General features: G+C 33.8%; 1 protein-coding gene across 5 annotated transcripts in view; it reads right to left on the reverse strand.

Moving 5' to 3' along the window:
• The window catches only part of LOC134856309 (uncharacterized), a 48,664-nt gene that overhangs the window by 15,319 nt on the left and 9,147 nt on the right, over positions 1–24,198 (reverse strand). For 2 of the 5 annotated variants that reach the window (XM_063872670.1, XM_063872672.1), the window contains exon 2: positions 6,399–8,711. In XM_063872670.1, coding sequence (XP_063728740.1) covers positions 6,399–8,310 — 1,912 coding nt within the window. In that variant the 5' untranslated portion in view covers positions 8,311–8,711. Of the gene's footprint in view, positions 1–6,398; positions 8,712–9,195; positions 9,454–23,643; positions 23,661–24,198 lie in introns of those variants that run through there. The other 3 variants (XM_063872671.1, XM_063872669.1, XM_063872668.1) reach the window with 3 other exon arrangements.

A 24,198-nucleotide genomic window follows, 5' to 3' on the forward strand; every position in this document is an offset into this window, starting at 1 on the left:
CCTTTTATTATCTCTATTTACAGTGTTTTACCTATTCCAATTTGATTTTTTTGTTCATAGCTCTTGGTGCCATTCGATTGGAAAAATTATTATACCAATTTGGAGAAAATGGTTACATCACGCCGTGATAATGATGGCAATTCGCCGTTCATTCGCGCATATTAACAACTTTAACCCCGCCCACACCCACCTATTCCAAATACCATTTAGATAACATTATGATGGGAATATGATTATCTGCATCGACCGGGCGATTTTTATACCAGTTTTGAACAATCTCATACAGCACAAGTTCAAAAGGGCAGAATAAATTCAGATCCTTTATCAATCGAAAGCCACAATTAATTCAACTACCCAAATGTTCACAGCTGAAATATTAGATGACGGAATCGAGATATATTTACGTAATATTAGAAATCTATTTTTTTTTCTAACTCATGCTGCTTGGCATAAGTTTTAAGCGTGAGAAAAATTGTATAAAATCTCTATTTTCGGCTGTGATAGCATTCAAATGGATAAGCAAAACATATCGACGTCGTGAATTCAGGGTAAATAAAAAATAATGGATTGCTATTCAAATATCACAGAAAGCTCCGATCACAGTATTTTTTTTCAAAAATGCAATTATTTGCGCGCTTTTTGACCGATGGGAAAGAAGGCGAGAAATTTATCTTCCTGGGGAATTGTTAAAAGCTGAAATACTGGATAACATTTAAATTTTAGTCGCATGAAATATAATTAAGTCACAGTATAAACTAACTCAATTTTGCTCCCTCGCGCAAACTCTCCGTAGTTCAGTAAAAAATATGATCTGCTGAAGCATAGTTGATAAACTTAGTAGCGTCTAAATCGGATAGTAGTTTTTTAAACGTGGTTTTTTTTTGTATGGTTCCGCAGCTACAGCGGCATTAAAGAAAAATTCCAATAATAAAAGGTGACGTGCGGAAGGATTTTCGACATAATCTTTTGAAATGTCGACCTTTTTAAAAATATTTTTTGAAATGACTTTCTTTAGGTCGATTAGATTGATTTTCTACGAACTTCCTTTTTTTTCAACCTAGGTCGCAAATAAAAGTGCTACTTTGGGTGGCTCTTTTGAATCGGAAGGCTGCGGTAGCAGTATGATGTCATATGTGGTTTGACATTTGATTAGTAAAAAGTTAACTCAGGTGATGCATTTTAAATTCATCAATTGAACCGAAAAAAAATTACATTTCAAACAGCAGTGCAATGATAAAAAGCTGGCTTTCAAAAATTTTCCAACTCAAGGAAGCTACTCATGCTAATAAATTGCCAATGTAATGCAGCAAAAGTAGCACCAAATACAAAAAGATTTCGTAATTTTTTTGAAATGCATAATTTATACATAATTTGGCTTTATGCTTTCCAATTTATTACATGCAAAATTGTTTTTTTTTGTATTTCGTGCAACTTTTGCTGCACCGAATTGGCAATTTTTTAGCATATGTAGCTGCATTGATGGATGTTAAGTATCCATGGCTAGTGCTTGAGACTCCAATTTGCTAGTACGCAGATTCTAATCCGACACGTAGCCGAGTTTTTTCTAATTCGAGGCTTATTTCTACTTTTTCTTATTTCACTTGATAGAGCTGCTTTTTGTTCGTATACTCGCAAATTTTTGCGAAGCACAGCTTCAACGCTGTGTTACTCTTGCGATGAGCAAAGGTATTGCAATCGGGTAGTAGACTTTTTTTCCCGTAAACAACTTTGTTTACAGAATGGACGAAATTTCAATAGCACCATGTCAAGTGTAGTGTGTAGTAGTAGTTGCTTATTAGCTGTGGGCTTTGGTTTCTTGTTAAGAGTTTTTTTTCTGTGCGGAAAATTTTGGGTAGAATTTTGTCGCAGGAAGAGGTGGGCTTTAATTTTGTCGGCTTATTTTCCGAATAGTTTTTTTCCGATATCTTTTTTTGGTATTATATGGGAGTGATTGATTTCTAATATAAAATTCTGAAAAAGTTAAAATCAAACTTCTAATTCTCTTTTGTACTGTAATTTTGCATTTTTTGTACTATTTTTTGACAGTTGATTTAAAGAATTTTTTTTATTGGGTTCTTACCTTTTTTATCGAGGTATTCATTTCATTTGATAAATGAAGACCAAGCAAGCCTGAAGTGCTATCAAATCAGAATTGAATCAATTCAAATTTTTTGGTAATTTTGTTTAAAATTGCTAGACGCTTTTGTTGTTTTACTCTGTCAACTCGAGTTGCTGTCTGCTAATTTTCCTGATTAACTTTTTGTATTCCTGTAATTAAAGTAATTTCAATGTGCTAAAATTGTAAGGAAAACACTTTTTAGCTTTTAAGAATTTTCGTTGTCAATTAAAAAAAAACGTTCTGTTTGTTTTTATTTCACTTGCAGATAATATTGATACGTTTACGGATATTTATTTTATAAAATGTCTCAATGATACGTCTTTTTTAGCAGTATCAGTTAAATTGCGTTTTTTTGGTTAAGGTTTTGTTCAACTTTCTCTTTCTTTAAATTTGTTTTTGTCTGACCGGAGTTTCTTAAGTTTCTTACCGCAGTTTAAGGAATTAAAACCGGTGTTTGTTTTTGGCTTCAGAACTTCAAAAGTATTTGTTTGTTCTTAGCAGCGTCTCATTTTTTCAAAAGATTCATAAAATGGCGTTAAAAAACTCCAAAAGCTAACTTTATTTTTAGGATTATTTATTTTTCCGAAAATTAAGTTTTAGGACTTAGCTTTATCATAGATAGGCTGTTGTAAGCTGCTCGCTCGCTTTATTCGCTTAAAATTGAATTAAAAACCAGTTTTAAACCAGTTTTTTTTTTCAATACTGAAGAAGCTTTTTGACAACTGAATAAGACTTTTATGTCGTTCGAGTCCCAATTGAAAGTGCTTCAATTTGGTATATCACTCGACCCATTCTTATGATTATTTGTGGTACCTGATTTTGTGGAAAACAAAGAAACTTAAACACCTAAATACAAAGTTCCTCCAATTTTTTCAAATTGTCGGAACAATTAGTTCGCTGTAAAATAAGAAATTGAAAGCATCTGCAAAAATCTGTTAGTTAAGCGCAGTAACTGTTTGCTGACTCGTTTTTCTATACGTTTATCGCTTGAATGTTTTGGCTTAGTGTTTGTGGCATTGTGCTGCAAGTAGCTCTAGTGTTTGCTAACGTTTGCATGGAATCATTTTGTCGCTAGTTTGCAATGTTCCATACAGCTCTTGCGAGCAGTTCATGGCTTAATTATAGTTAAATTTTTAACTCTCGTCTGTTTTATTTTAAAAAAAGTAGTACGCAGACTGTTTTGATTAGTTTTCACTATCCATGTTGCTTTTTTAAACTCAGGATAAGTACATCTAAAAGGGCTGTGAAAGTTCAGTAATAGGATTTACGGAATAAGTATCTTGCTCTTCAAATTGGGACACTAGCTTTTGATTTTCACCCTGGTCTTCTTGATTTCGTTTTCAAATATTTGTTCTGCTAGATTTCATGTTGGCTACTCTTTGTTTTCGCTAATAACTGGTTTGTCAGATAATTTTCATAGCCGAATAGTTAAGGTGATTCAAAATCGCTGATAATTTTTTTGCAACCATTCTCTCAATTTTGCTGATGGTTTTTTCGGTTTTTGATTTTGCAGACGCGCAAAAAATCTGATAAAATTATCAAATGTTTGATTTCTCTGAAAATAAAATTTTGAGAATCTTTGCTAACACGACGTGAGAAATAACTTCTCGGATGTTTTTTATTGTCGCAAGATTAAGTCGCTACAATAAAACACAGGTTTGATTTATAAATATATTACTTAAAATCTTTCAGTCGTGATTTTTTTCATACATCAAACTTTTGAAAAAATTTTCTCGGTGTCGATAAACTCTGGTGTGCAAATATGCTTTTGAATTTAGACAGAAAATTTTGTGTGAAATTTGGTGATGTACTTTTCATTTTTGTCGTTTTCTATTTTATTTTGACTAAAGTTTTGTTCTGCAAGGGTTTCCATCCCCTCTCCGCCGAAAAAAAATCTATGGATTTGAAAAAAAAAAGCTTTGGAGATTTTTTGGTTGGCTGTTTATGGTCGGATTTTTCTGAGCCATTCGCTCAGAACTCGGCTAGTCTTGTTCGAAATTATTATGTTTTTTTTTTAATTGCAATTAGCCAATGAACTCTGCTTACTTCTTGTTCGTTTGCACCTCGAGGAAAGCTCATAAAGCTTCGAGTTTGATGGTATCTTGAAATAATTTGAGTCGTGATTTGAATTCTAAAATTAAATCTTCAAAAATATTTTTTTTCGGACTTGCCTACTATTTTATTAGTTTCAAATCTTTTTGATTTTTTTTGCTCAATGGATTTCTGTTTAAATGTTTTCAGCTTTTTTAACGCTCGGTAAGTTTTTTTTCAGTTGCTGAGTTCTCATTCGTTTGTCTCGGATTGTTATTTTTTTCCACCAAAACTAGCTTTATTCATTTTGATAGATCTAGTTTTTTTCGACATTTTTTTTCGACAATTTTTTTTTCGATTTTTCGAAATAGCTCCGCTTCGCCTCTGTATTTATTTTTCTCACAAAAATTATAGACAGAGCATGCATTGATAACTACACAGCAACCAGTTAATTTTGTTAAATTTTCACTTGGATTCATCGAATTGGAGGTTTATTTCAATTAGTTTTGTATAATGATTACCTAGATCAGTTTTTTTCGTCTCAAATTCCCGTTTTTCTCATAAAATCGCAAATATCCTGTCGTTTCAGTTTCCCAGCTACCAATTTCCTAGCCTCTTTTAGAGCTTGTATTTCAAAACAGAAATTGTTCTAAAGAGTCGCAAGTTTAGTAGCCTTGTGCCAGTTTTTTTTAACCAATGATGCAAATTTATCAAATGCAAAACAACGAAGTGCCTTTGAATCACCTGCTTCTTTCAATTAAATGCAATTTCAATTGAGTAGACGTTATTTCACAGTTGAATTGCCGCGCCAACTAGGCCGATCGCTCCCGAGCATAGGTTTAACGGCGCCCCACAAAACAATGGCGAGTTTTTTTTTATTGAATATGCAATGCAACTACAAATTTAAAGCTCCCTCGGCTATGGTCCAGTGAACCAAAGAAAGAGTGAATATTCATAAAGGAGTATAAAATTTGTGGCATCAAAAGCAAGGCCAAAAAACAAGGGATACATGTCAAAAAAGAGATAAAATACTTTTGAATCGAAACTGAAAAGATGTCTCTTTTTCTGAAATTGCTTTAAAAAACCGTTAATGACCATTAATTCAGTTCTCAAGGCGAATTGGGCTGTAATATCACAGGAAACAAAAAAGCAACCGATTTCTTTTTCTAGCGGAGTTCAAACTTATCCCTTGAGAAAAAGGCTAATTCTTTCTGAGGGAAATGAGCTCTTGATAAGCTGTCAAATTCTTTGAGCTATAGTTCAAAGCAGACATTTTTGGTTTTGAAAGCGAGGTAATTATTTTTCACATTTTTACGGTACAGAATCATAATACTACTGATTAAGAAATCAAAATATAGAGGACATCTTAACGCTTCTCATCTCTCCCCCTCCCTTAAAAAGTCATTAAGATCCAGAACCATTTTTTCAGTAATCGTGAATGAGAGGTGGAATGGGCAGAATTGAAAACCAGAGGTGGATTGGGCCAAGGCCAACAGGAACAACACGTCACACGCGCCATTGTATACAAAATTATAGGTTTTTTGAAAAAAAAAATAACATAATCATTTTGTCAAAACTTCACTTGTAACCAGAAACCTTCAACCAATTAAGCGATTCTTGTTAATACTTATTTTAATTATTAGCCTATATACCTAGAAAATGTACCTTATTGTAATGTGCTATTTATATGCAATGGAATAAAAAAGTTTTTTCACTCACAAATGATTTATTATTCACACATATGTCATAAAGCTTGTTTTATTGTTGCGACTTTTTGATGAAGTGATTTGGGAGACACTATGCCGAGTTTTTTCACACAATTCAAAGCCATAAATAAACTTAAGAGAGGGTCGACTGATGAATTAGGCTCAAGACATCTCAGTCGCAACTTGGATACCGATAGTAACTTTTTTAGAGTGTGGAAGAGAATAAATGGTCTTATTTTTTATTACATTGTTTTAGCTTTAGTTACCGTATTCTTTTAATTAATTTATTTGTTCAACTCTCCCTCTATCTAGGAAAGTCGCAAAAAAATCGAAAAATGTAATGAATAAAAAACTTCAAATTTTTTGTGGAATTTTTTTTTGAAAATTTTTGATAGCCTACTGACTACTGTGGTGGAAACATCCTCTGCTACTCGATCTGTAACTGGTTACTTTTGTTACCATTATAATAGATTGTTGGATTTAGGGTGGAAAAGGCCTGGGCGATGGGAATGGATTGATATATAATTGTCAATTTGACATACCTTTATGCAGCTTTTTGTCCACAGCGGCCAAATTGGGTTCCGGTTCTTCTGGGGTCACTTTTGGGTGGCTTTCTACTCTCTGTAATGAATTATAATCAGATTGTGACGGAGTCAAATTAACATTCTCTCTCAAACCCCCGCCTGTCACTTTTTCGTCAGACTGCAGAAACAGTCCCTCCTTAATAATTTGAGAAGACGTCTTTAATGTATTAACTCTCTTCACCCAATGTATGTTTTGCACGCTTGGGTCGCTTTTCCAAGGTCCCGAGGGCTCAGAATTTCTGTATTCACCAGACGATTTTGGTGCGAAATTTTCAGCAGATTCCAGGTTTGCAGAAGAAGACGGTTGTTTGTTGTAATAATTCCTACTGTGTAATAATTGTGAGCAAATTTCGATCATATGCGACGCGCGCTTTCCAACAGCATCGGAGTCCTTCTTTTGGAAGGCTGTGTCTAAAATTGGCAGTGTACTTTTATGCCTGAACAAATTAGCATTAGTAGTCAGGGGAATGGGGAAATAATGGGCAAGTAGCAAGAGGTGTAAATCAACACTTTCTAAAGTGCAATCGCCCCTTTCTTTCCCTAAATTTGACGCCGCCTTGTGTTCACACTTTTCACCCAAGGAGAGCAATAAATATGCAAAACGCAGTCGAAGACGAAACTTTTGGTCATGTACTTTGATACCACTCGGGAAACTGTTGTCCAGATACTGATAGCCCTGATTGTCACCCTCACTTGATTGCTGAGTATAATTAGCACCTTTTTTTGCTAACGATTCTAAAAGTTTATCACCGATAGAATTCGAAAATCCGTTTTTGGCTAAATCTGAACTTCGTTCTAAAATCAAGCCCGGACGAAAACGATCTCTTTTCAATTGCTGATCCACTGTTAAGTAGTTTTCTTCCCGTCTCAAATGTTTTAAATTAAGAACTGATTTGGCGTTTGTATTTTTCTGATTAGAAGGCCTTTCAACTAGATTAACCTCAAAGTTAATTCCTGTTTCCGTTTGGTAATTTTCGGCAGCAGCTAACGTCTGTCTGTCAAATGTAGTCCGGATTTGATCAAATACAGGACCTCCGATTTTACGCAGCTTTGCCCGCTGGCTACCAGTGTAAGCTCCGCTGGGGTAACTTTGTTGGTCCGTTTTGGATTTATTTTGGAGGGAATAAGAATAAGCAGGAAGTTGTGTGGGTTGTAAGTAATTGCTGTACTTTGTCAAAAGACTGTCTGTTTTTGTGGTCGAGGGCCGATAAGTATCGGGTTGATGAACCCTTTCCTTTTTTGTCAAATTACTCAAAATCACTTCAGCTATCTGTTGGAATGAATGAGACGAATTAGTCATGCCATCGCTTTTTCCAAGATAACTACTGAGGTACTTTGGAGTTTTCAATCCACGTGATGAACTACTTTGGTCCCGAAATTCGCCCAAGTTCTCAAAGGGTTCTAATTTTGAAAATGACGAATCAGAGGTTTGTAAGTAACTAGAAGAATTCACGAGCTTAGAGATCAAGTTTGCATGTAAAGCATCCTTGGAGCTTACAGAATCTTGGATTGTTTCAGCACTTTTTGAGATTGGCATATACATACAATCTGACGCGCAAATTATTCCTGAGATAATAATCATCGCTTGAAAGTAGAAACTTTTGAAAAAGTTTTGGCAAGTTTTTGCACTGAAACTAATTAAAGAGTTTGACAAAAAGTTAATAATCAAAAGTAGAAAATTTAATGAAGATGTTATTGATGCGCGACATACATTTTGGAATGATCCCAGTTTTGGCTCAGCTTTTAGATGGCAAGAGTCGAAGAAATTACCGGAAGAAAGAGTTTGATTTGATTCATATTGTTTCCTCTTTCGTGCGATCGTGCTAATGCATTTTGAATCTTCTATCAGACGTCGGTTGCTGCATTTCATATCAGAAAATTAAGCAATTCGTATGCCGAATAATTTTTTTGTAGTAATCAGCGCCTTAAGATAATGTTTTCTTGCTTGTTTCACTCAAACATTTGATATTTTTTGATCGTTTGCTCAAAGTGTTTGATATAAACTCGTTAATATGAAGTATAACGAAGCTCAATCATAATAGCAAATAATTGAAAATTGTTGAAAGAATTCAACCTTTTTGTAACTTAAAAGTGACCACATAATTATACCACCGGTCACGGCATGAGAGCTGATGTTAATATTCGTGTAATGATCTCCGAGCATATCGAATAAGTGCATAATTTGATGTATCGATTCGTTAAAATCGTGTTTAAACTTCAGGCCAAAATGGGTCTTTTGAAGAGGTGAGCCGCGGCACGTAATCGGCTCTTCTGGAATAAAGAGAAAGAATCAAAGGCTAGACAATTCACAGGACCAGTGGCTTAAATATTACCAACGGACCATTACTTTTTATAGTCAAGCTTAACTTGTAAACATAAATATGTCCGAAATGACAACCAAGTTGCTTTGTTCTAAAATAACAAGTTATACAAACGAGTTCAAATTGATATAGATTTTAAAGCATTTGAATCATCGGTTTTTTAAACTCAAATTTAGTTATGCTCTAAATAGTTGCAATTGATTTATAATTTTAGTACAATTTTTTCCATGTTTGAACAAAGTAAATATTAGATTTCCACAGACTTTCATATAATTATTTTGTATTTGGTTTGGCTTCGCTTTCTGTTTACCTTCCTATAAATTCCCGTTTTCAGCAATTCAGAGCCACCCAGAAAGATCTATTTTCATTTGTTGTGAATAATCTATTGAATCCTTTTTGAAATTTAAACAAAACAAATTGGGTGAACTCAATACCATTGCGGCACAAGAGAGACACAAAAGCTTGAGGCGATTTGTTTAACCACAATTGCGAATAAAAAGGGGATTTTTTCTGCGGAAAATTAAATTACAAGATGACATTTTAACTAACTTTTTATCCGCCGTCACCAATGCAATCGCACAATTTCTCTAACTAGAATATCATCCCTTCAAATGGAAATACCAGTCCACACACTTCAACTTTTTGTGGAAATCTACGGAATTAAAAAGATGCGCCGATATTAAAGCGACCAATATGAAATATGAAAGGAAAGAGCATCTAAAGAGAATATATTTGTGGTGTTTTTTCAATGCAGTATCTAAATCGACACGACACCAGTTAAAATATCAATTATCCTTTTCCTTTCGCGTTCTGTAAGCAAACGGGAACCACCACATGTACTCGTTGCTGTAACTCGTCATAAAAAATGCATAATTGCGTATCAGTTTGCTACTATGACGGGCGATGATGACGCCATTGATAACACATGTTATTTACTCCGAGACCTGGAGAAACTATTACTTAAAAAATCAGAGCTCTTTTTTTTCCTGAAGCGAATGGTACCCACAATCAATGTGTTAAGGTAAAAATTAGAGTGGCAAGATGGGTGTACACAAGATGCGCAGAATGTTCCGAATGCCCGGGATGACCAAAAATGCTAATCATACAATTTCCAGATATGGAAAAATATAGTCCAATTCCAATTCCATAAGTACAGAAAACTGCATGATTAGTCTGTGATTATATTTTTTATATATACGGAAACTGTATAAGAATTTTTCTATAAACCAAAAAATGTTACTTTTTGTTATTTATTTTTCGATTGTGTTCAAAACCAAATATAAGTGACAAAGACTGGTTGCTTAAAGCCCTTTGGTCGATCGCTGGGTCATCGATGATCTCGCACGTATTATGCATTGGGGCCATTCTAACATTTGTTAAATTTTAAAAACAATTTATTGAAAAAATCAAATTTTGGATTTATCATACATGGAAACTGTATAATATGATTATCATTACTATATCAAAAACTTCTATTTCAAGTCAATTCACCCATATTCATGCCAAAACAACAGCAAAAAAAACGTTTGTAGTTTGATTACCTCAATTTTGAAAAAACTGTATAAAATTTTATGACTAGCTTCTTCCATAGACAAAGTATGATTAGCATTTTCGGTCATGGTAGTCAACCGGGGTAGCCGCGTTCTTGCAAAAATTTGATAACAGAATTAAATGAAAAAAAGCGAATTTTTAAGCTCGTAAAAAATAATTTAAATTACGTTGAAGATCATATTTTTGTTCCGATTTTCAAAGAAAGCACAAAGAAATTTATACTTATGAATGATTTTTTTAATCAGCCAAATTTCAATTTTTAATTCAGCGTTTTGTCAAGTTTTTTTTTGAAATCTGAAAGATATTGTTGTCTTGAGTTCAAATTGAAAACTTTTTCAACTGATCTTTTTTGTTAAATTAGAAAAATTTGAAAACTGCCGGTTTGTCCAATTCAATAACTAACGCGCGATATGTTGCGGTCTAAAAACACGCACAAGGGTGGCGTTCATCATGATGAAAAGACCAAATGTTAGAAAATTATATGCAGTCATTTACAGCCAATGGGAATTGAGTATTCAGAAACCTCAAAGCAAATGCAAAAATCTCAAAGAAAACGAATAAACAAAGGTCATTAAAATTAGTTTTGACCGAGTTAAGAATAAGTAGATACAGAAATTGTCAAATTATCCAAAATCGAATTCGTTTGTTGGAAAAAACCTAAAATCGCTTTTTAAAAAATAAAAATTTAGCAAGTTTTTTTTGTAGATATCTGCACGCATTGCAAAGCAATATTTTTTGTGCTGCTATAATTCATTTTCTGTTAATAATGAGTTTAGTTTTGTGCGAAAGTTGTTCAGCCAATAGAAACCTCTTAAGATTCTGATTGGTTCAAAGTTTTCCTTCATTTGGTCCCTGCATCATTAGAACAACCCATGCTAAGTCAATCAAATGTTAATACTATACGAGACGCTTAAAAATCTCTTTGTGTTTTACGTAGCTTGTATGAGGAATAAAAGAAAGACAAAAATGAAATGAAATTCGTTTTTTGAGTCCTAATGATTTTTTGGAGCAAAACAGTTTTCTTTAAGTCTACGAGCAGTTTTGTTTGAATTAAAATGACTTCTATCAAATGCACTAATAGTACCGTGAAAGTTTTAGCTCATTGAAAAACACAATAAAGCCATAAACTCAAATGCAATAAGTAAATAAAATAAAGTTGGTGGTCAGTGCTTCACAGTTCAATGGTCAGTGCTTCACAGTGGATAAGTTTAAGTGCTTTCCTACTAATAAAACTAAGTCAGTGCTTTCCAGTGGGCATTTTTTCAAAGAAAATGATTGTGGAAGTTAGAGCTTTAGCAATTATCGAGAAAAAATTATCATTGCTTTTGTTAATGTAAAATATTTGTTTGGCGTTATACCTATAATGATAAGATAAATACGTCAGTACTAAGACATAATTTACCCTTTTTGCTTTCATTTTTGCCTGAAAGAAACATAACTAAGAAAAAAGCAGAGGCATAGATTCGTTTCTAACTGCAATATAAAATTAATTAAATTTTCACATGAAAATCATTCGAATGAAAAGAAAACTGTTACATTTTTTAAACTTTCCCAAAAAATCAGTGGTAAACAAGCTGTATACCAAACAAAAAAGTTGCGACGTATGTACGTCATTTTTGAGATATGATCCGAGTGAAAAGTACTCGTTATCGTTCCATCTTGATTTTGCTCAAGAGCAAATTTCACCAGTGCAAAAACTGTCTTCAACTTTATTAATCTCTGAGCTGTCAATCATCAAATAAAGAACTGTTTGAAGCCATGCCATTTTCATGTTTGTTTTTGAAAACAATAAATAAATTTTAAGCTCGGGACGTGTTTTTGTTTAAGCCACTTTCATCCAAAGTTTTCCAAAATGAAGTGAGGCAAGAAAACTACAACTCATTGATTACTCTTGGAGACAAATTAGGCAAATCACAGTAAGAAAGCAGCAGAAAGTTTTGAATTTTATGTTGAGCTAAACATTTTTAAAAGTGAACGTGACTTATAAGAATAGATAAAAATTTCCGTGTTATGCTTGATACGAAAAACTTCTTTTCATGAAAACGTAATGTAAACGTTTTTTCTTGATATAAACATAAACACTTCAAGTTTGTTTTTTATTCAGCTTTTCCATACCAATTTAGGCAATGCTCATAAAAATGAAGCAGAAGAGTAACTTTTGACTCTCTTACAAACGTGTATTTAAAGTCCACTGGACGATTAGTGTTATAAGTTGGCAAAACAAAGGCTAAAGAAACTAATCTGAACATTGATGAAATTCCATATCTCACGAATGACTATCAAATGAACTGAAAAAGTGGCAAAAACAGTATAAATTTCAGCTAGATGAGCGCTGCCGCCAATAAATTTTTCTACTCAATGAGAACTTAAATATTAAATGGCTTTAAACTTAGATATCAGTGTTGCTTTTTTGATTTTATATGAACAATATATACGAAATAGTCATGAATGCTTCTTGGTTTTTTTTTCAAAAGATACAAAAGTATCATTTTGCCTTACAAAAGGTTTTTGACTTACAAAAGTTGTGTTTAGTCAATTGTTGTTCTGACCATTTGAACAATGCGGGGATAATTGTATTCAATTGTGTTTTTTGTTTTCCACGCAAAATCAAGTACTGCAAATAGTCATCGGAATTATTCTAGCAATAAATCATAATATGGCCCTTTCAATCGTGATTCGAACGACATAAAATTTTTTAGTTCTAACTTCGAGCAGACTTAAAATAGCTTCTTTGAGCTTTATTTACTTTGAATGTTAATTTTTGTTTCTTTGAGCTGATCTTTTCTGCACACCACGGAGAAAAAAAAACAATACTAATTTTTTCTTGTATTTTTGTAACTATGGTCCGAACATTCTTTTATACTTGTTATGAACGAACACACCTTCTATACTTGTTAGCTTTTCAATTTGTTCAATTTATAGAGTACCAAATTTGAGACTTTTGTTAACAGTGATAAATTGCCTATCAATTAGATCAATTGAAATTATTGGCATTGAAAAAGAGTGTGATTTTGTTCTGGCTTCTTTTTTGAGAAACAGTTTTACAATTTTTGAAAAAATTTGCTAATAATTTTTTTAGACCTTGGGCCACTGCATTTTTGCTGGTCAAAAATGAAAAAAGTTTTGGTTCCTCAAAATTCTTTTCATTGTTCCAGGGACGGATCAAGGATTTCATCATCGAGGAAGGGGGGGGGGCTAGTTTTCAAAAAAAAATTTGAAAATTTTGTCGACCTTTTATTTTAGGCCGACCAAATTGATTTCTGAGCTCTCCCAAGTCGCCATTAAGATCCTATAATGAATAAATTTCCTGCACAGCAGGAAAATGTGTGAAGAAAAAAAAACAGACCAAAAACCGCGTTTTTAGGCTTTTTTTGGAAAATGTTTTTTCGGCGCTCGCCCCCTTCAAATTAGTTTATTTTGGTGCCTAAGGCGCTCAAAATTGTACAAAGGGGGTACCTTTTGGGTCGGCAGGTGCTCTAATCCCTGAAAAGGGGTTGAGGGGCATCCGCAACCCCCTGCCCCCTAATTCCGCCACCCGAGTCGAGATTTTTCACCTAATTTGAAGCAAGATTTGAGCGGTTTGAGCGGTTTTTTTAGACAATTACGCTCAAAATCTTGCTTCAAAATGAGCGGTTTTTGAACGGTTTATCTAAAAAAAACGCTCAAAAACCGCGCAAGATTTAATAATAAAAAGTCGACCACAGAGGGATTCGAACACCCAATCTTCTGATTCGAAGTCAGATGCCTTATCCGTTAGGCCATGCTGCCCTGAAACTAGTGTCGCGCAGCGAAGCCAATATAAATTACATGGGAAGAATACCATTTTGTTTTTATACAACCATCTGTAGCGTTTTGTATTTTAAAGTTTCATTAGTTTATCATCTTGCTTATAATACAGTTACTTTGTTTCTGTTTTGTTGCTTTTGGCAAGGGGTCAAATCCCTGAAGGAAAACGTCCGCCCCCACTGCACCCCCCCCCCCTAAATCCGCCCCTACATAAATTACTTTTTTTAAGCTCCAGGGAAACTGCCAAATTTAGAACGCAAAAGCCATCATGGTCGCAAAAGTCTGGAAATGCCATGTTTTGGTCTGGAAAGTCTGGACATGCCAAAGTTTTGTCGCGAAAGTATGGACATGAGTCTGGGACCTCGACCCGTGAAGACCGCTCAAAACCGCTCAAAAACCGCTCAAATCTTGCTTGAAAAACCGTTCAAAAATCACCGCAAGAAATGAGCGGTTTTTTAAGCAAGATTTGAGCGGTTTGAGCGGTTTTTCCAGAACAACCGCCCAAACCGCTCAAATCTTGCTGGAAAACCGCTCAAACCGCTCAAATCTTGAGCGGTTTCTGAGCGGGATCTCGACCCGGGCACTGCATTGTTCTAATTTGCTTCATTATCAATTCAGAATTGATTGTTATGTTCATTTGAATATTTGATTTGAAACCCATGTTATAGCTCATTGCCATATTAAGCTATCTAAGAAAATTTATACGGCCACTAAGACTTGGGCTGTTAAAGCCGCGTTGGTGCCTTGATACAGTTGTAAACGTATTAAATTGCTTGGCAATGAATTGCATTTGTTTAATTCTATTTCAAATAAACAAACATTAAAAAAGAAGATACACGAAAAAATTCATACCGAATTGATGCGAAGAAGAGATCTATGTACATTTGAGTGAATTAGAGCTTACGAGCTTCAAACTAATTTTTTTTTCAATTTTAGAAATCAAACCGAATTGAATATTCGTTCGCCTATGTTAAACTTAATTTTGGTCTCTTTATATATGAACATGAGAAAATCAAAGATGATCAACACCTTTCAATTATTTATTCTGGCCAGCTTCTTTGATAAAAATTTAATGAACGAAAAATCAGGATAATTTAAATAAAACATCAATGCTTTGATGTCACAAAACAAATTCTAATTTGTTTTCTTATTCTCTTCTAAAATGGCGCTTCCTCCCCTCATTTCTCTTATTCATCAACTTCACACGTTGCCCATTGATTTTTAAGAAGAAGCACAAAAAATTTATGCTGTTTGTTTAGTTTGAAAGTCATTGTATCGAATTTGATTACTTTTGGTCATTACAATTGGATGAACAAAATTTCATTATGATTCCATGAACAAAAAAACTCGTTGGGTTAATGTTGGGTTTTTGTTTAAAAAATATTGAGAACTTAACTAGATTTAAAAGTAATCTAAAACCCCTAAAATTGCATTTTCCACAAAAATAAATAAGTCGAATCAGTTTTTTCAATTAGCTCACTGGTGATTATTCTGGACTCCAGCCTTCTATAAACGTGGTCTCTAAATTTTTTTGAATTTAAAACTTAGCTTGAAAGACACTGAAGCTACTGCCTTAAAGTCTTCTAGAAACAAGAGAGTATCTCCGCCTTAAGACTTGGTTTTAAATGTCTTAAAAATAGGTTTCAAACTTGATCTTGAAAATAAGGCAATTGGCCATAAACGGTTTTGAAACTAGAGAACTAAACAACAAATCTTCAAAAAAAGTTTTGTTTTTGTAAAGGATTATTTGCTCTGGAAGATCAAAATTCACCTCTGAAGAATCATCATCTAACTTTTTCAACTGTGTCATAACATGTTTACACCTTGGTTGCTAAGTGCATTTTCCAGGCTTGGAATCCTATATTCAGTGTCCTAAAATTTAGTAACATCCAATTTAACAGCGTATGATTTCACTAATTCTTTTACAATGTAAACCCCTAAAACTTCACTCTATTTTATAACTTAACACCAAAACAAAAGCTGTAATAAATCCTTGTCTTATCTCCTATTTAAAGATTTAACGACGAAGTTAATCCTACAATTAACGATTGCGCCACATTCAATAATTTGGTTCACTTCAGTTATGCAAGCTACAATGAGGCTTTTCAAATTACCAAAGAATTTTATCGAAATGTTCGTTGTTGAATTTTAATTGAATGTTTCACTCAAATAACTTGTTCGCTAAAAACATACCGGTACTAATTGATAGCCATTCGACATACTATTTCTGTTAAATTTAAACTTTTGTCAGTCTTTTTATTCTCATCTGAAAACATAAACAAATGCAAACATCAAAACAAAACCAAAAGCAGTTTTTGCGATCGAATAAGCTTGAGATTAAAAAACGCAGAGAGTTTAAGATAATTCGCTTTTCTGGTTAGCCGATGAAACCAGTTAAATTTCTTCAAAATTTGTTTCTATTCAAATCAAATTAGTATAGCTACTAGCATCACAACTGCTGGTTGATAAGCCTACCTTTTCAAAAAAATGAATCGACGATTTGTTTTGCATCAAAAAGATGGCTGGGAAAAAGGTGTTGGACTTCAAGCAAGCTGCCCTTCATTCGTTCCAAAAAAAAAATCCCTGTAGCTCATTAATTGGCCTAATTTCTTACATGAGAAAAACTAACATTATGGGCTCTAAATGGACTTATGAAACAAGTCATGAGTTAGCGTTAGCCATAAGAGTGCTGCACCTCATGCATTTGAAATGAAAAGATCGGCAAATCCTATGAGCGATTTTCAAAAACAAATCAGATTTAATGCAATAGAAACTGCTCAGAACACCCACAAAATGAAAAATTCACAAACTCTATCCTATTTTGGCTCTACTTATATAAAAAATATCTTGGGAATGCTTTGGTGTGATTCATTCATATTTCAAATTCCGATGAAACCAGTTAAATTTCTTCAAAATTTGTTTCTATTCAAATCAAATTAGTATAGCTACTAGCATCACAACTGCTGGTTGATAAGCCTACCTTTTCAAAAAAATGAATCGACGATTTGTTTTGCATCAAAAAGATGGCTGGGAAAAAGGTGTTGGACTTCCAGCAAGCTGCCCTTCATTCGTTCCAAAAAAAAATTCCCTGTAGCTCATTAATTGGCCTAATTTCTTACATGAGAAAAACTAACATTATGGGCTCTAAATGGACTTATGAAACAAGTCATGAGTTAGCGTTAGCCATAAGAGTGCTGCACCTCATGCATTTGAAATGAAAAGATCGGCGAATCCTATGAGCGATTTTCAAAAACAAATCAGATTTAATGCAATAGAAACTGCTCAGAACTCCCACAAAATGAAAAATTCACAAACTCTATCCTATTTTGGCTCTACTTATATAAAAAATATCTTGGGAATGCTTTGGTGTGATTCATTCATATTTCAAATTCCAATTTTCAGTTACTGTACTGTACAGTACCTACTGTACCTTTTACCAGCTTTTTGCAAAGTTGTATTTTTTTGCGGACTTCCGGAAAATGAATCACGCAACTAGCAGTTTAAACTCAAGACGCTTTTATGTCGGGATTCTAATTGGGGGCTGAGGGATGACCAAGCATTTAAGTATTAATGCTCAACAAAACCAACGCTCAACAAAGCTCAACAAAACTCAACAAAACCAACGGATTTTACATTTAAATGCAAGCATAATTTTTAACATAACTGCTCTTTAGTTTTTTGGCAATGTACAATTTTTGCACTGGCTCAGAATGTCTGAAAAATCATGCTATATTTATTTTAAAACGCTTAATTATCTTGAAAGGATTTTGAACTCCAAAAAAAGGTTGCTCCGCTTTTGTTTATGACTACCGAAGTCCCCTTTGAACTAAGTTTTCTTCTCATTTTGAATTCAAACGGTGTTTACTTATAGAAATGACTTTGAGATTACTTGATTTTCAATTGCTGAGGTAAGAAAAGGTAGGATTGAAATTTTACGATATTAAAGTTCTGTGAGTTAATAAAATGGGGATCAATTATTAAAAAGTTGTAGGGAGCATTGTAGTAGAGAGCATAGTGGTCTTCATACCATCAAAACTTAGCCCAAGTACTCTGGCAAAAAAAACTACAGTAAATTTTCTGGACTTTGGTTGTGAACCCCTGAAAACTCAGTAATAGCTTTGAGAAATATCATTCAGCTTGATTAATCAGATTGACTGATCACATGGATCCTAATTTTTAATAAAACTCAAAGCAATTTTCTGTTTTTCAGCTTCTTGCAGTAGCGTGCCGAGGGAGCGGGGGGGGGGGGGGTGTTTGTTGGACCGCCTTCCTTCTTTAATTCTGATTGCCAAATTTTTTCAAAGGGTTCTCTTTTGGTATAATTTAGCGATAACCTTTCTCAAAATATTCTAAATTTCCCTTGGCACTAATAAAACTAAACTTGAGGGGAAATCGCGCGCCGAAAAAACACAATTTTTTGGTCAAATTTTTCTTAAAAGTAGCCTAAATTGACTTATGCTTTTTTCGGAGAGCTCAGAAAATCAAAATGGTTGACTTAAAACAAAGGTCGATAAAATTAATAGGTTTTTGGGAAAAAAACCACCTAACCCCACAGAAAATCTTTTCTTTTTTGTGTCTAGGTATTCTATTTTTGTATCCAGGTATTCTATTTTTGTATCCAGGTCTTCGTTAACCGTTCATCTTAGTTGCAGCCAGCGTTTTCTATTGCTGAGGCTTTTCATTTTTTATGCTAAAAGAGGTTTCCTGTTTTTGAGGAGCAACGAAGTTTCCTAGGAAGCTCTCACTGTATGTTTCCGCCATGATCTAACGATGCTAGAAGTATGAGTTGAACACCTTGAAAGCATCATCAGGGATGTTTTTGAACATCACATGAACAGACATCGTTTTTTTTCAGGCAGTCTGACAATTTTTTTGACGACATGGGGGTTGAAATGCCACTCGACATCTTGCCAGTTTCCGGTCGCTTCATTGCCAATAGTCACTGCAAACTGTCCTTGGATTGCTGTTGACCTCTCTGGAATCCACAAGAGCCTCTCGCAAGTCCCCACAGCTAGCTGACTTGGTATTGACGACTTCTCAATAAAGCGTTGTTGCTGTCGTAGTTATCCTTCAGAGGCGAAATGGAGCTTCGCATCAGTTGCTTTGTAACACAAACAAAAAACTAAAAAAGTCGAAAAAAAATGTTGAAAAAACTAGTTCTACCAAAATTAAAATTGTCTTACATCTCGTTATAATTTTTTTAGGAATAGATGCGCCAGACATTTGAATATTAATTTAGCAACATAACGAAACTTACGAAGAGGAAACAAAGCCAACCGTTTTTGAGCAGACACAAGTGGAGCCGGAAAACAATTTAAAAAAAAATTAAAAATTTCAATTCCATTGAAACTAAATTGAATGAAAGTTGCTTACAGAATGAGAAAAATTCGTGATAAGACAACTAAGCCGACAGTCTTTGAGTAGACTCAAGTTGAGACAAAAAAATTGATTTACAAAATTTCCAATTTTTAAGTCCCCTGAAACTACATTGAACAACACAACTCAATTTTTATCAGAAAAAAATTTCAATTGCACACATACTGAAAGTGTGACCTTCTATTTCAGTCTGTAACTTATACAAGTTAGGAATTTCCCTAGAACTGGGTCTTACTCCTCGGCTCATGTTGACCTCATTACATGCCAAATATGTGGTGCTCTTAGGTAGTTGAAGCAAACAAGCCATCAATAGTGATTCACTCGTTGGCAAATAATTTCTATATGCAATTGTGAGGCGTTCGTTTTAAACCAAAATCTGATGAGAATATTTTTTGAAAGTTTTGTAATTGGTAAAAAAAGGATCGGATCTAGGATTTGAAAATTTTGTCGACCTTTCATAAGGTCGACCAACTTGATTTTCTGAGCTCTCCCACAGAACTACAAAGGCACTGTTTTGGCCACATTTTTGGCGCCGCAGTCAAAATTTTGAATAACAATCCAAAAAGGCGTTCTTAGGCACTTTTTGGAAAATTTTGACCTAAAAATTGCGTTTTTTGGGCGCGCGCGTCCCCCTCAAAATTAGTAAACATTGGCGCCAAAGGCGTCTTTAGAAAACTTTTATGGTCCGTCAGCCAAAAATGGATATCTCAAAATAGTCCAAAGGGGGGTCCTTTTGGGTCGGCAGGGGATCAAGTTCCTAAAGGGGGACGTTATTAATATTAACTGTCCCATCATAAAAACAAGGATCTAAAAAAAAACGTTTTTTTTTTTGCATATTTTTGCGTTCTTTAATTTTGCGCAGCGTCACAAAATTTTCTGGACAACCAATTAATTCAGCAAATGGTCTTTTCTTATTTTCAGTTTCGTTCCAAAATAAACCCTTATTCAAATATATAGGCAACAATTTGCAAACAGAACTCAATATTTTCAATTATATTCAATTTTTTGGCATTTTCAGCTTTCGCACTGTTGTGCTTAGCCATTTTTGCACGTCTTCAAGCAAAAATAACTCTCTTTTGTTTGTCACACTCTTAAAACTCCTTAAAAGTGAATCGCCAAACTCAATTTCTTTTTCAGGAAATAGGATACTTCACCTTTTCTACATGTGTTCCGGAGTGATCCAGCAAAATTGTTTTTAATGATTTGAAATATATCCTTGTTCAAATCTGCATTAATTGTTGGCTACCCCGGCTTTGTTAAGTTACTGAAGTGCATTTGGTGTGAAATTTCAATAAGGTTTTATTCACAATTCACGTTGCGCCGGAACTTCATAATGATGATTTTGCGACAAGTTTTTTTTAAAACTATTAGTTGAACCATAAAATTCAAATACTACGAGCACTGTTTGCTCAAGCTTCAGCATCATTGGAAATGCGCTGCAAACTATTTTTTTTGCAAAAGAAACTCAAAAAACTAACAAACTAGCAACACACATTTTGTTAGTCACACGCATTTAATTTTTTTGTATCAGGGCTCTAGCTACAAATAAAAAAGAAGTATACAAAGGGTAACAGTTTTGGCATTATTAAAAAACCAATTATTTTTGATTATACTGATTACCACCCATAAACGATTTTGGCAAAAAAAATTATGTGCAATACTCATCAACTGTCTAAAATTCGGCCAGACATTTTGAAACAAATGATCATGCATTGTCACAAAATAATTAGGTCATTATTATTGTATCATTATTATTGATTTTTGAAAATTTTTCACTAAAAAAAAACAATGAAGTCCTTTTGAAAAATCAAACAACACAATTCAATTCAGCTGTAAAAAAGCACTCATGATGAGAAAAATTAAAAGTGAGAAAGGGAATTTGAAGTGTGAACTTTTACCCGCGGCCTAGTTTCCGATTTGCGATTTTTTTTTAAAAAATGTTTCCAGTTGTTCCCAGATTTGAACTGCTCAGCTAAAAATATATAATTATAAATTTTTGGTTATTTGCAAAAATTAATTCAGCAAATGGTCAATTCTTATTTTCAGTTTCGTTCCAAAATAAACCCTTATTCAAATATATAGGCAACAATTTGCAAACAGAACTCAATATTTTCAATTATATTCATTTTTTTGGCATTTTCAGCTTTCGCACTGTTGTGCTTAGCCATTTTTGCACGTCTTCAAGCAAAAATAACTCTCTTTTGTTTGTCACACTCTTAAAACTCCTTAAAAGTGAATCGCCAAACTCAATTTCTTTTTCAGGAAATAGGATACTTCACCTTTTCTACATGTGTTCCGGAGTGATCCAGCAAAATTGTTTTTAATGATTTGAAATATATCCGTGTTCAAATCTGCATTAATTGTTGGCTACCCCGGCTTTGTTAAGTTACTGAAGTGCATTTGGTGTGAAATTTCAATAATGTTGTTTTCATAATCCTGCGATCCACGTTGCGCCGGAACTTCATAATGATGATTTTGCGACAAGTTTTTTTTAAAACTATTAGTTGAACCATAAAATTCAAATACTACGAGCACTGTTCGCTCAAGCTTCAGCATCATTGGAAATGCGCTGCAAACTATTTTTTTTTGCAAAAAAAACTCAAAAAACTAACAAACTAGCAACTCACATTTTGTTAGTCACACGCATTTAATTTATTTGTATCAGGGCTCTAGCTACAAATAAAAAAGAAGTATACAAAGGGTAACAGTTTTGGCATTATTAAAAAACCAATTATTTTTGATTATACTGATTACCACCCATAAACGATTTTGGCAAAAAAAATTATGTGCAATACTCATCAACTGTCTAAAAGTCGGCCAGACATTTTGAAACAAATGATCATGCATTGTCACAAAATAATTAGGTCATTATTGTATCATTATTATTGATTTTTGAAAATTTTTCACTAAAAAAACAATCAATTCCTTTTGAAAAATCAAACAACACAATTCAATTCAGTTGTCAAAAGCACTCATGATGAGAAAAATTAAAAGTGAGAAAGCGAATTTGAACTGTGAATTTTTACCCGCGGCCTAGTTTCCGATTTGCGACTTTTAAAAAAAATGTTTCCAGCTGTTTCCAGATTTGAACTGCGCAGCTAAATATATATAGTTATAAATTTTTGGATATTTTTGTGTGTGGTAGGATTGGTGTGTGTGTATGTTTGGACTACTAGGAAGAATTGAGACAATATCCCGGTTGTAATCAAAGCAATTTTCAATTTACAGTGCTGAATCTGTGAGAATGCATAGAGTAGTATCAATGGAGTAGGCTCTGCTCACTGTCAATTAAGCTCTGATCAGTAATAATTGAGTGCTGTCTAAGTATCTTTGTAAATATATATATAAATATATTTTTTGCTATTTTAGTCATTTTGGGACAATCAACGCGCGATATATTCCGTGCTACTAACGCGTACGCGGAGATTTCATCCGTCTTAGAAACCGTCCATCCAGATTGGTTGAAGGAAGTTTTTATACCATAATTGATTTAATGCTAGGAGCGAAATCTATTACTTAGTATTTTATATGGCGTGCGAGGGGGTGTTTTTCATAAAAAAATCAAACTTAAAAAATTTTAGCTTTTTTATTACATATAACATTTTCACGTTATTACTGATTCATAAATCTTAAGAGGCAGTCGGAACATTCAGGGCTTTGCTTTGATACGAGCAGTCTTGTTATAAATAATCGTCAAGTGGGGCCAAAACTTTCATCGCAATAAAAATCCTGAACACCGATTTGAACTACAGTGTAATTAGGTATTCACACTGTTCGCTCCCCCCCCCCCACACATGTTGCCCCTCAAACTGTTCATTAAGAAAGCGGTGGTTAATTAACTGTGTAATAAGTTTGGGGCGAAACGTGCGAGGAAGAAATGTGTGAGGGGCGAAGTGTGCCATTGATTTAAGAGGGGAGAAACGTGAGACATCGATTTAATTTTTCGTAGAGAAAAAGCGTGGTTTGAACTTTTTTCTTGATAGACTGGCTTTTTCTTCGACAAGTGTTAGTAGTTCTTTGGGGAGCTAATTTTTAAGCATTCTACGATAGCTTCAAAACAAAGAAGAGAAATTCTCTCGAAGAAAAGACAAAAATTAAGAAATTGAAATTTCCCATATAGTTATTTGAATTATTATTTTGAAAAAAGAAATACTTTTTTGGTAACTTACCTTTACCATTGGCTCAACGTAATGTATTGGGAGCTAACAAACTCAGTTAAATCTTGTTACAATTGAAATAAATGAGTGTTCGAGTGCCCTTGACTGTAATTCAGAAGTATATAGGAAGGCACCGTTGAAAGTTGTAGCAACATTGTAGTCATATATGATGCGCCCATTTTCTCATAGAACGTCGAGAAATTGCTGTCAATGCTCTTTGTAGCGTTATAGGAAGAGAAAACTCATTGTTTTTGAACTATTTATTTCCCATTTGTAGTACAATATCAATATATGCCGGATATAGGAGTACGGATAATCGGGTCTGTCGACTTCAAAAGGTGACAATTTGTGAAAATCAGTTCTCTTTGATCAAAAAATCTAGATGCTGTATTGTGCTATAGCCTCTTCGTCCATTTTAGCTCAGAGCAAATTTGGTGCTTCATAGAAGAATTCAAATGTTGTTATTTCAAGAATCAAATCTGCCCTTAAAAAAGATAAGCCCATAATTGGTAAAAAATGTTCTGCTTTTTTCTTTTGTAAATCGAAACAATAGCCTAAATATGTGAA

Source organism: Symsagittifera roscoffensis, unplaced genomic scaffold, assembly GCF_963678635.1.
Source record: "Symsagittifera roscoffensis unplaced genomic scaffold, txSymRosc1.1 SCAFFOLD_61, whole genome shotgun sequence".
Taxonomy (NCBI): Eukaryota; Metazoa; Xenacoelomorpha; order Acoela; family Convolutidae; genus Symsagittifera; species Symsagittifera roscoffensis.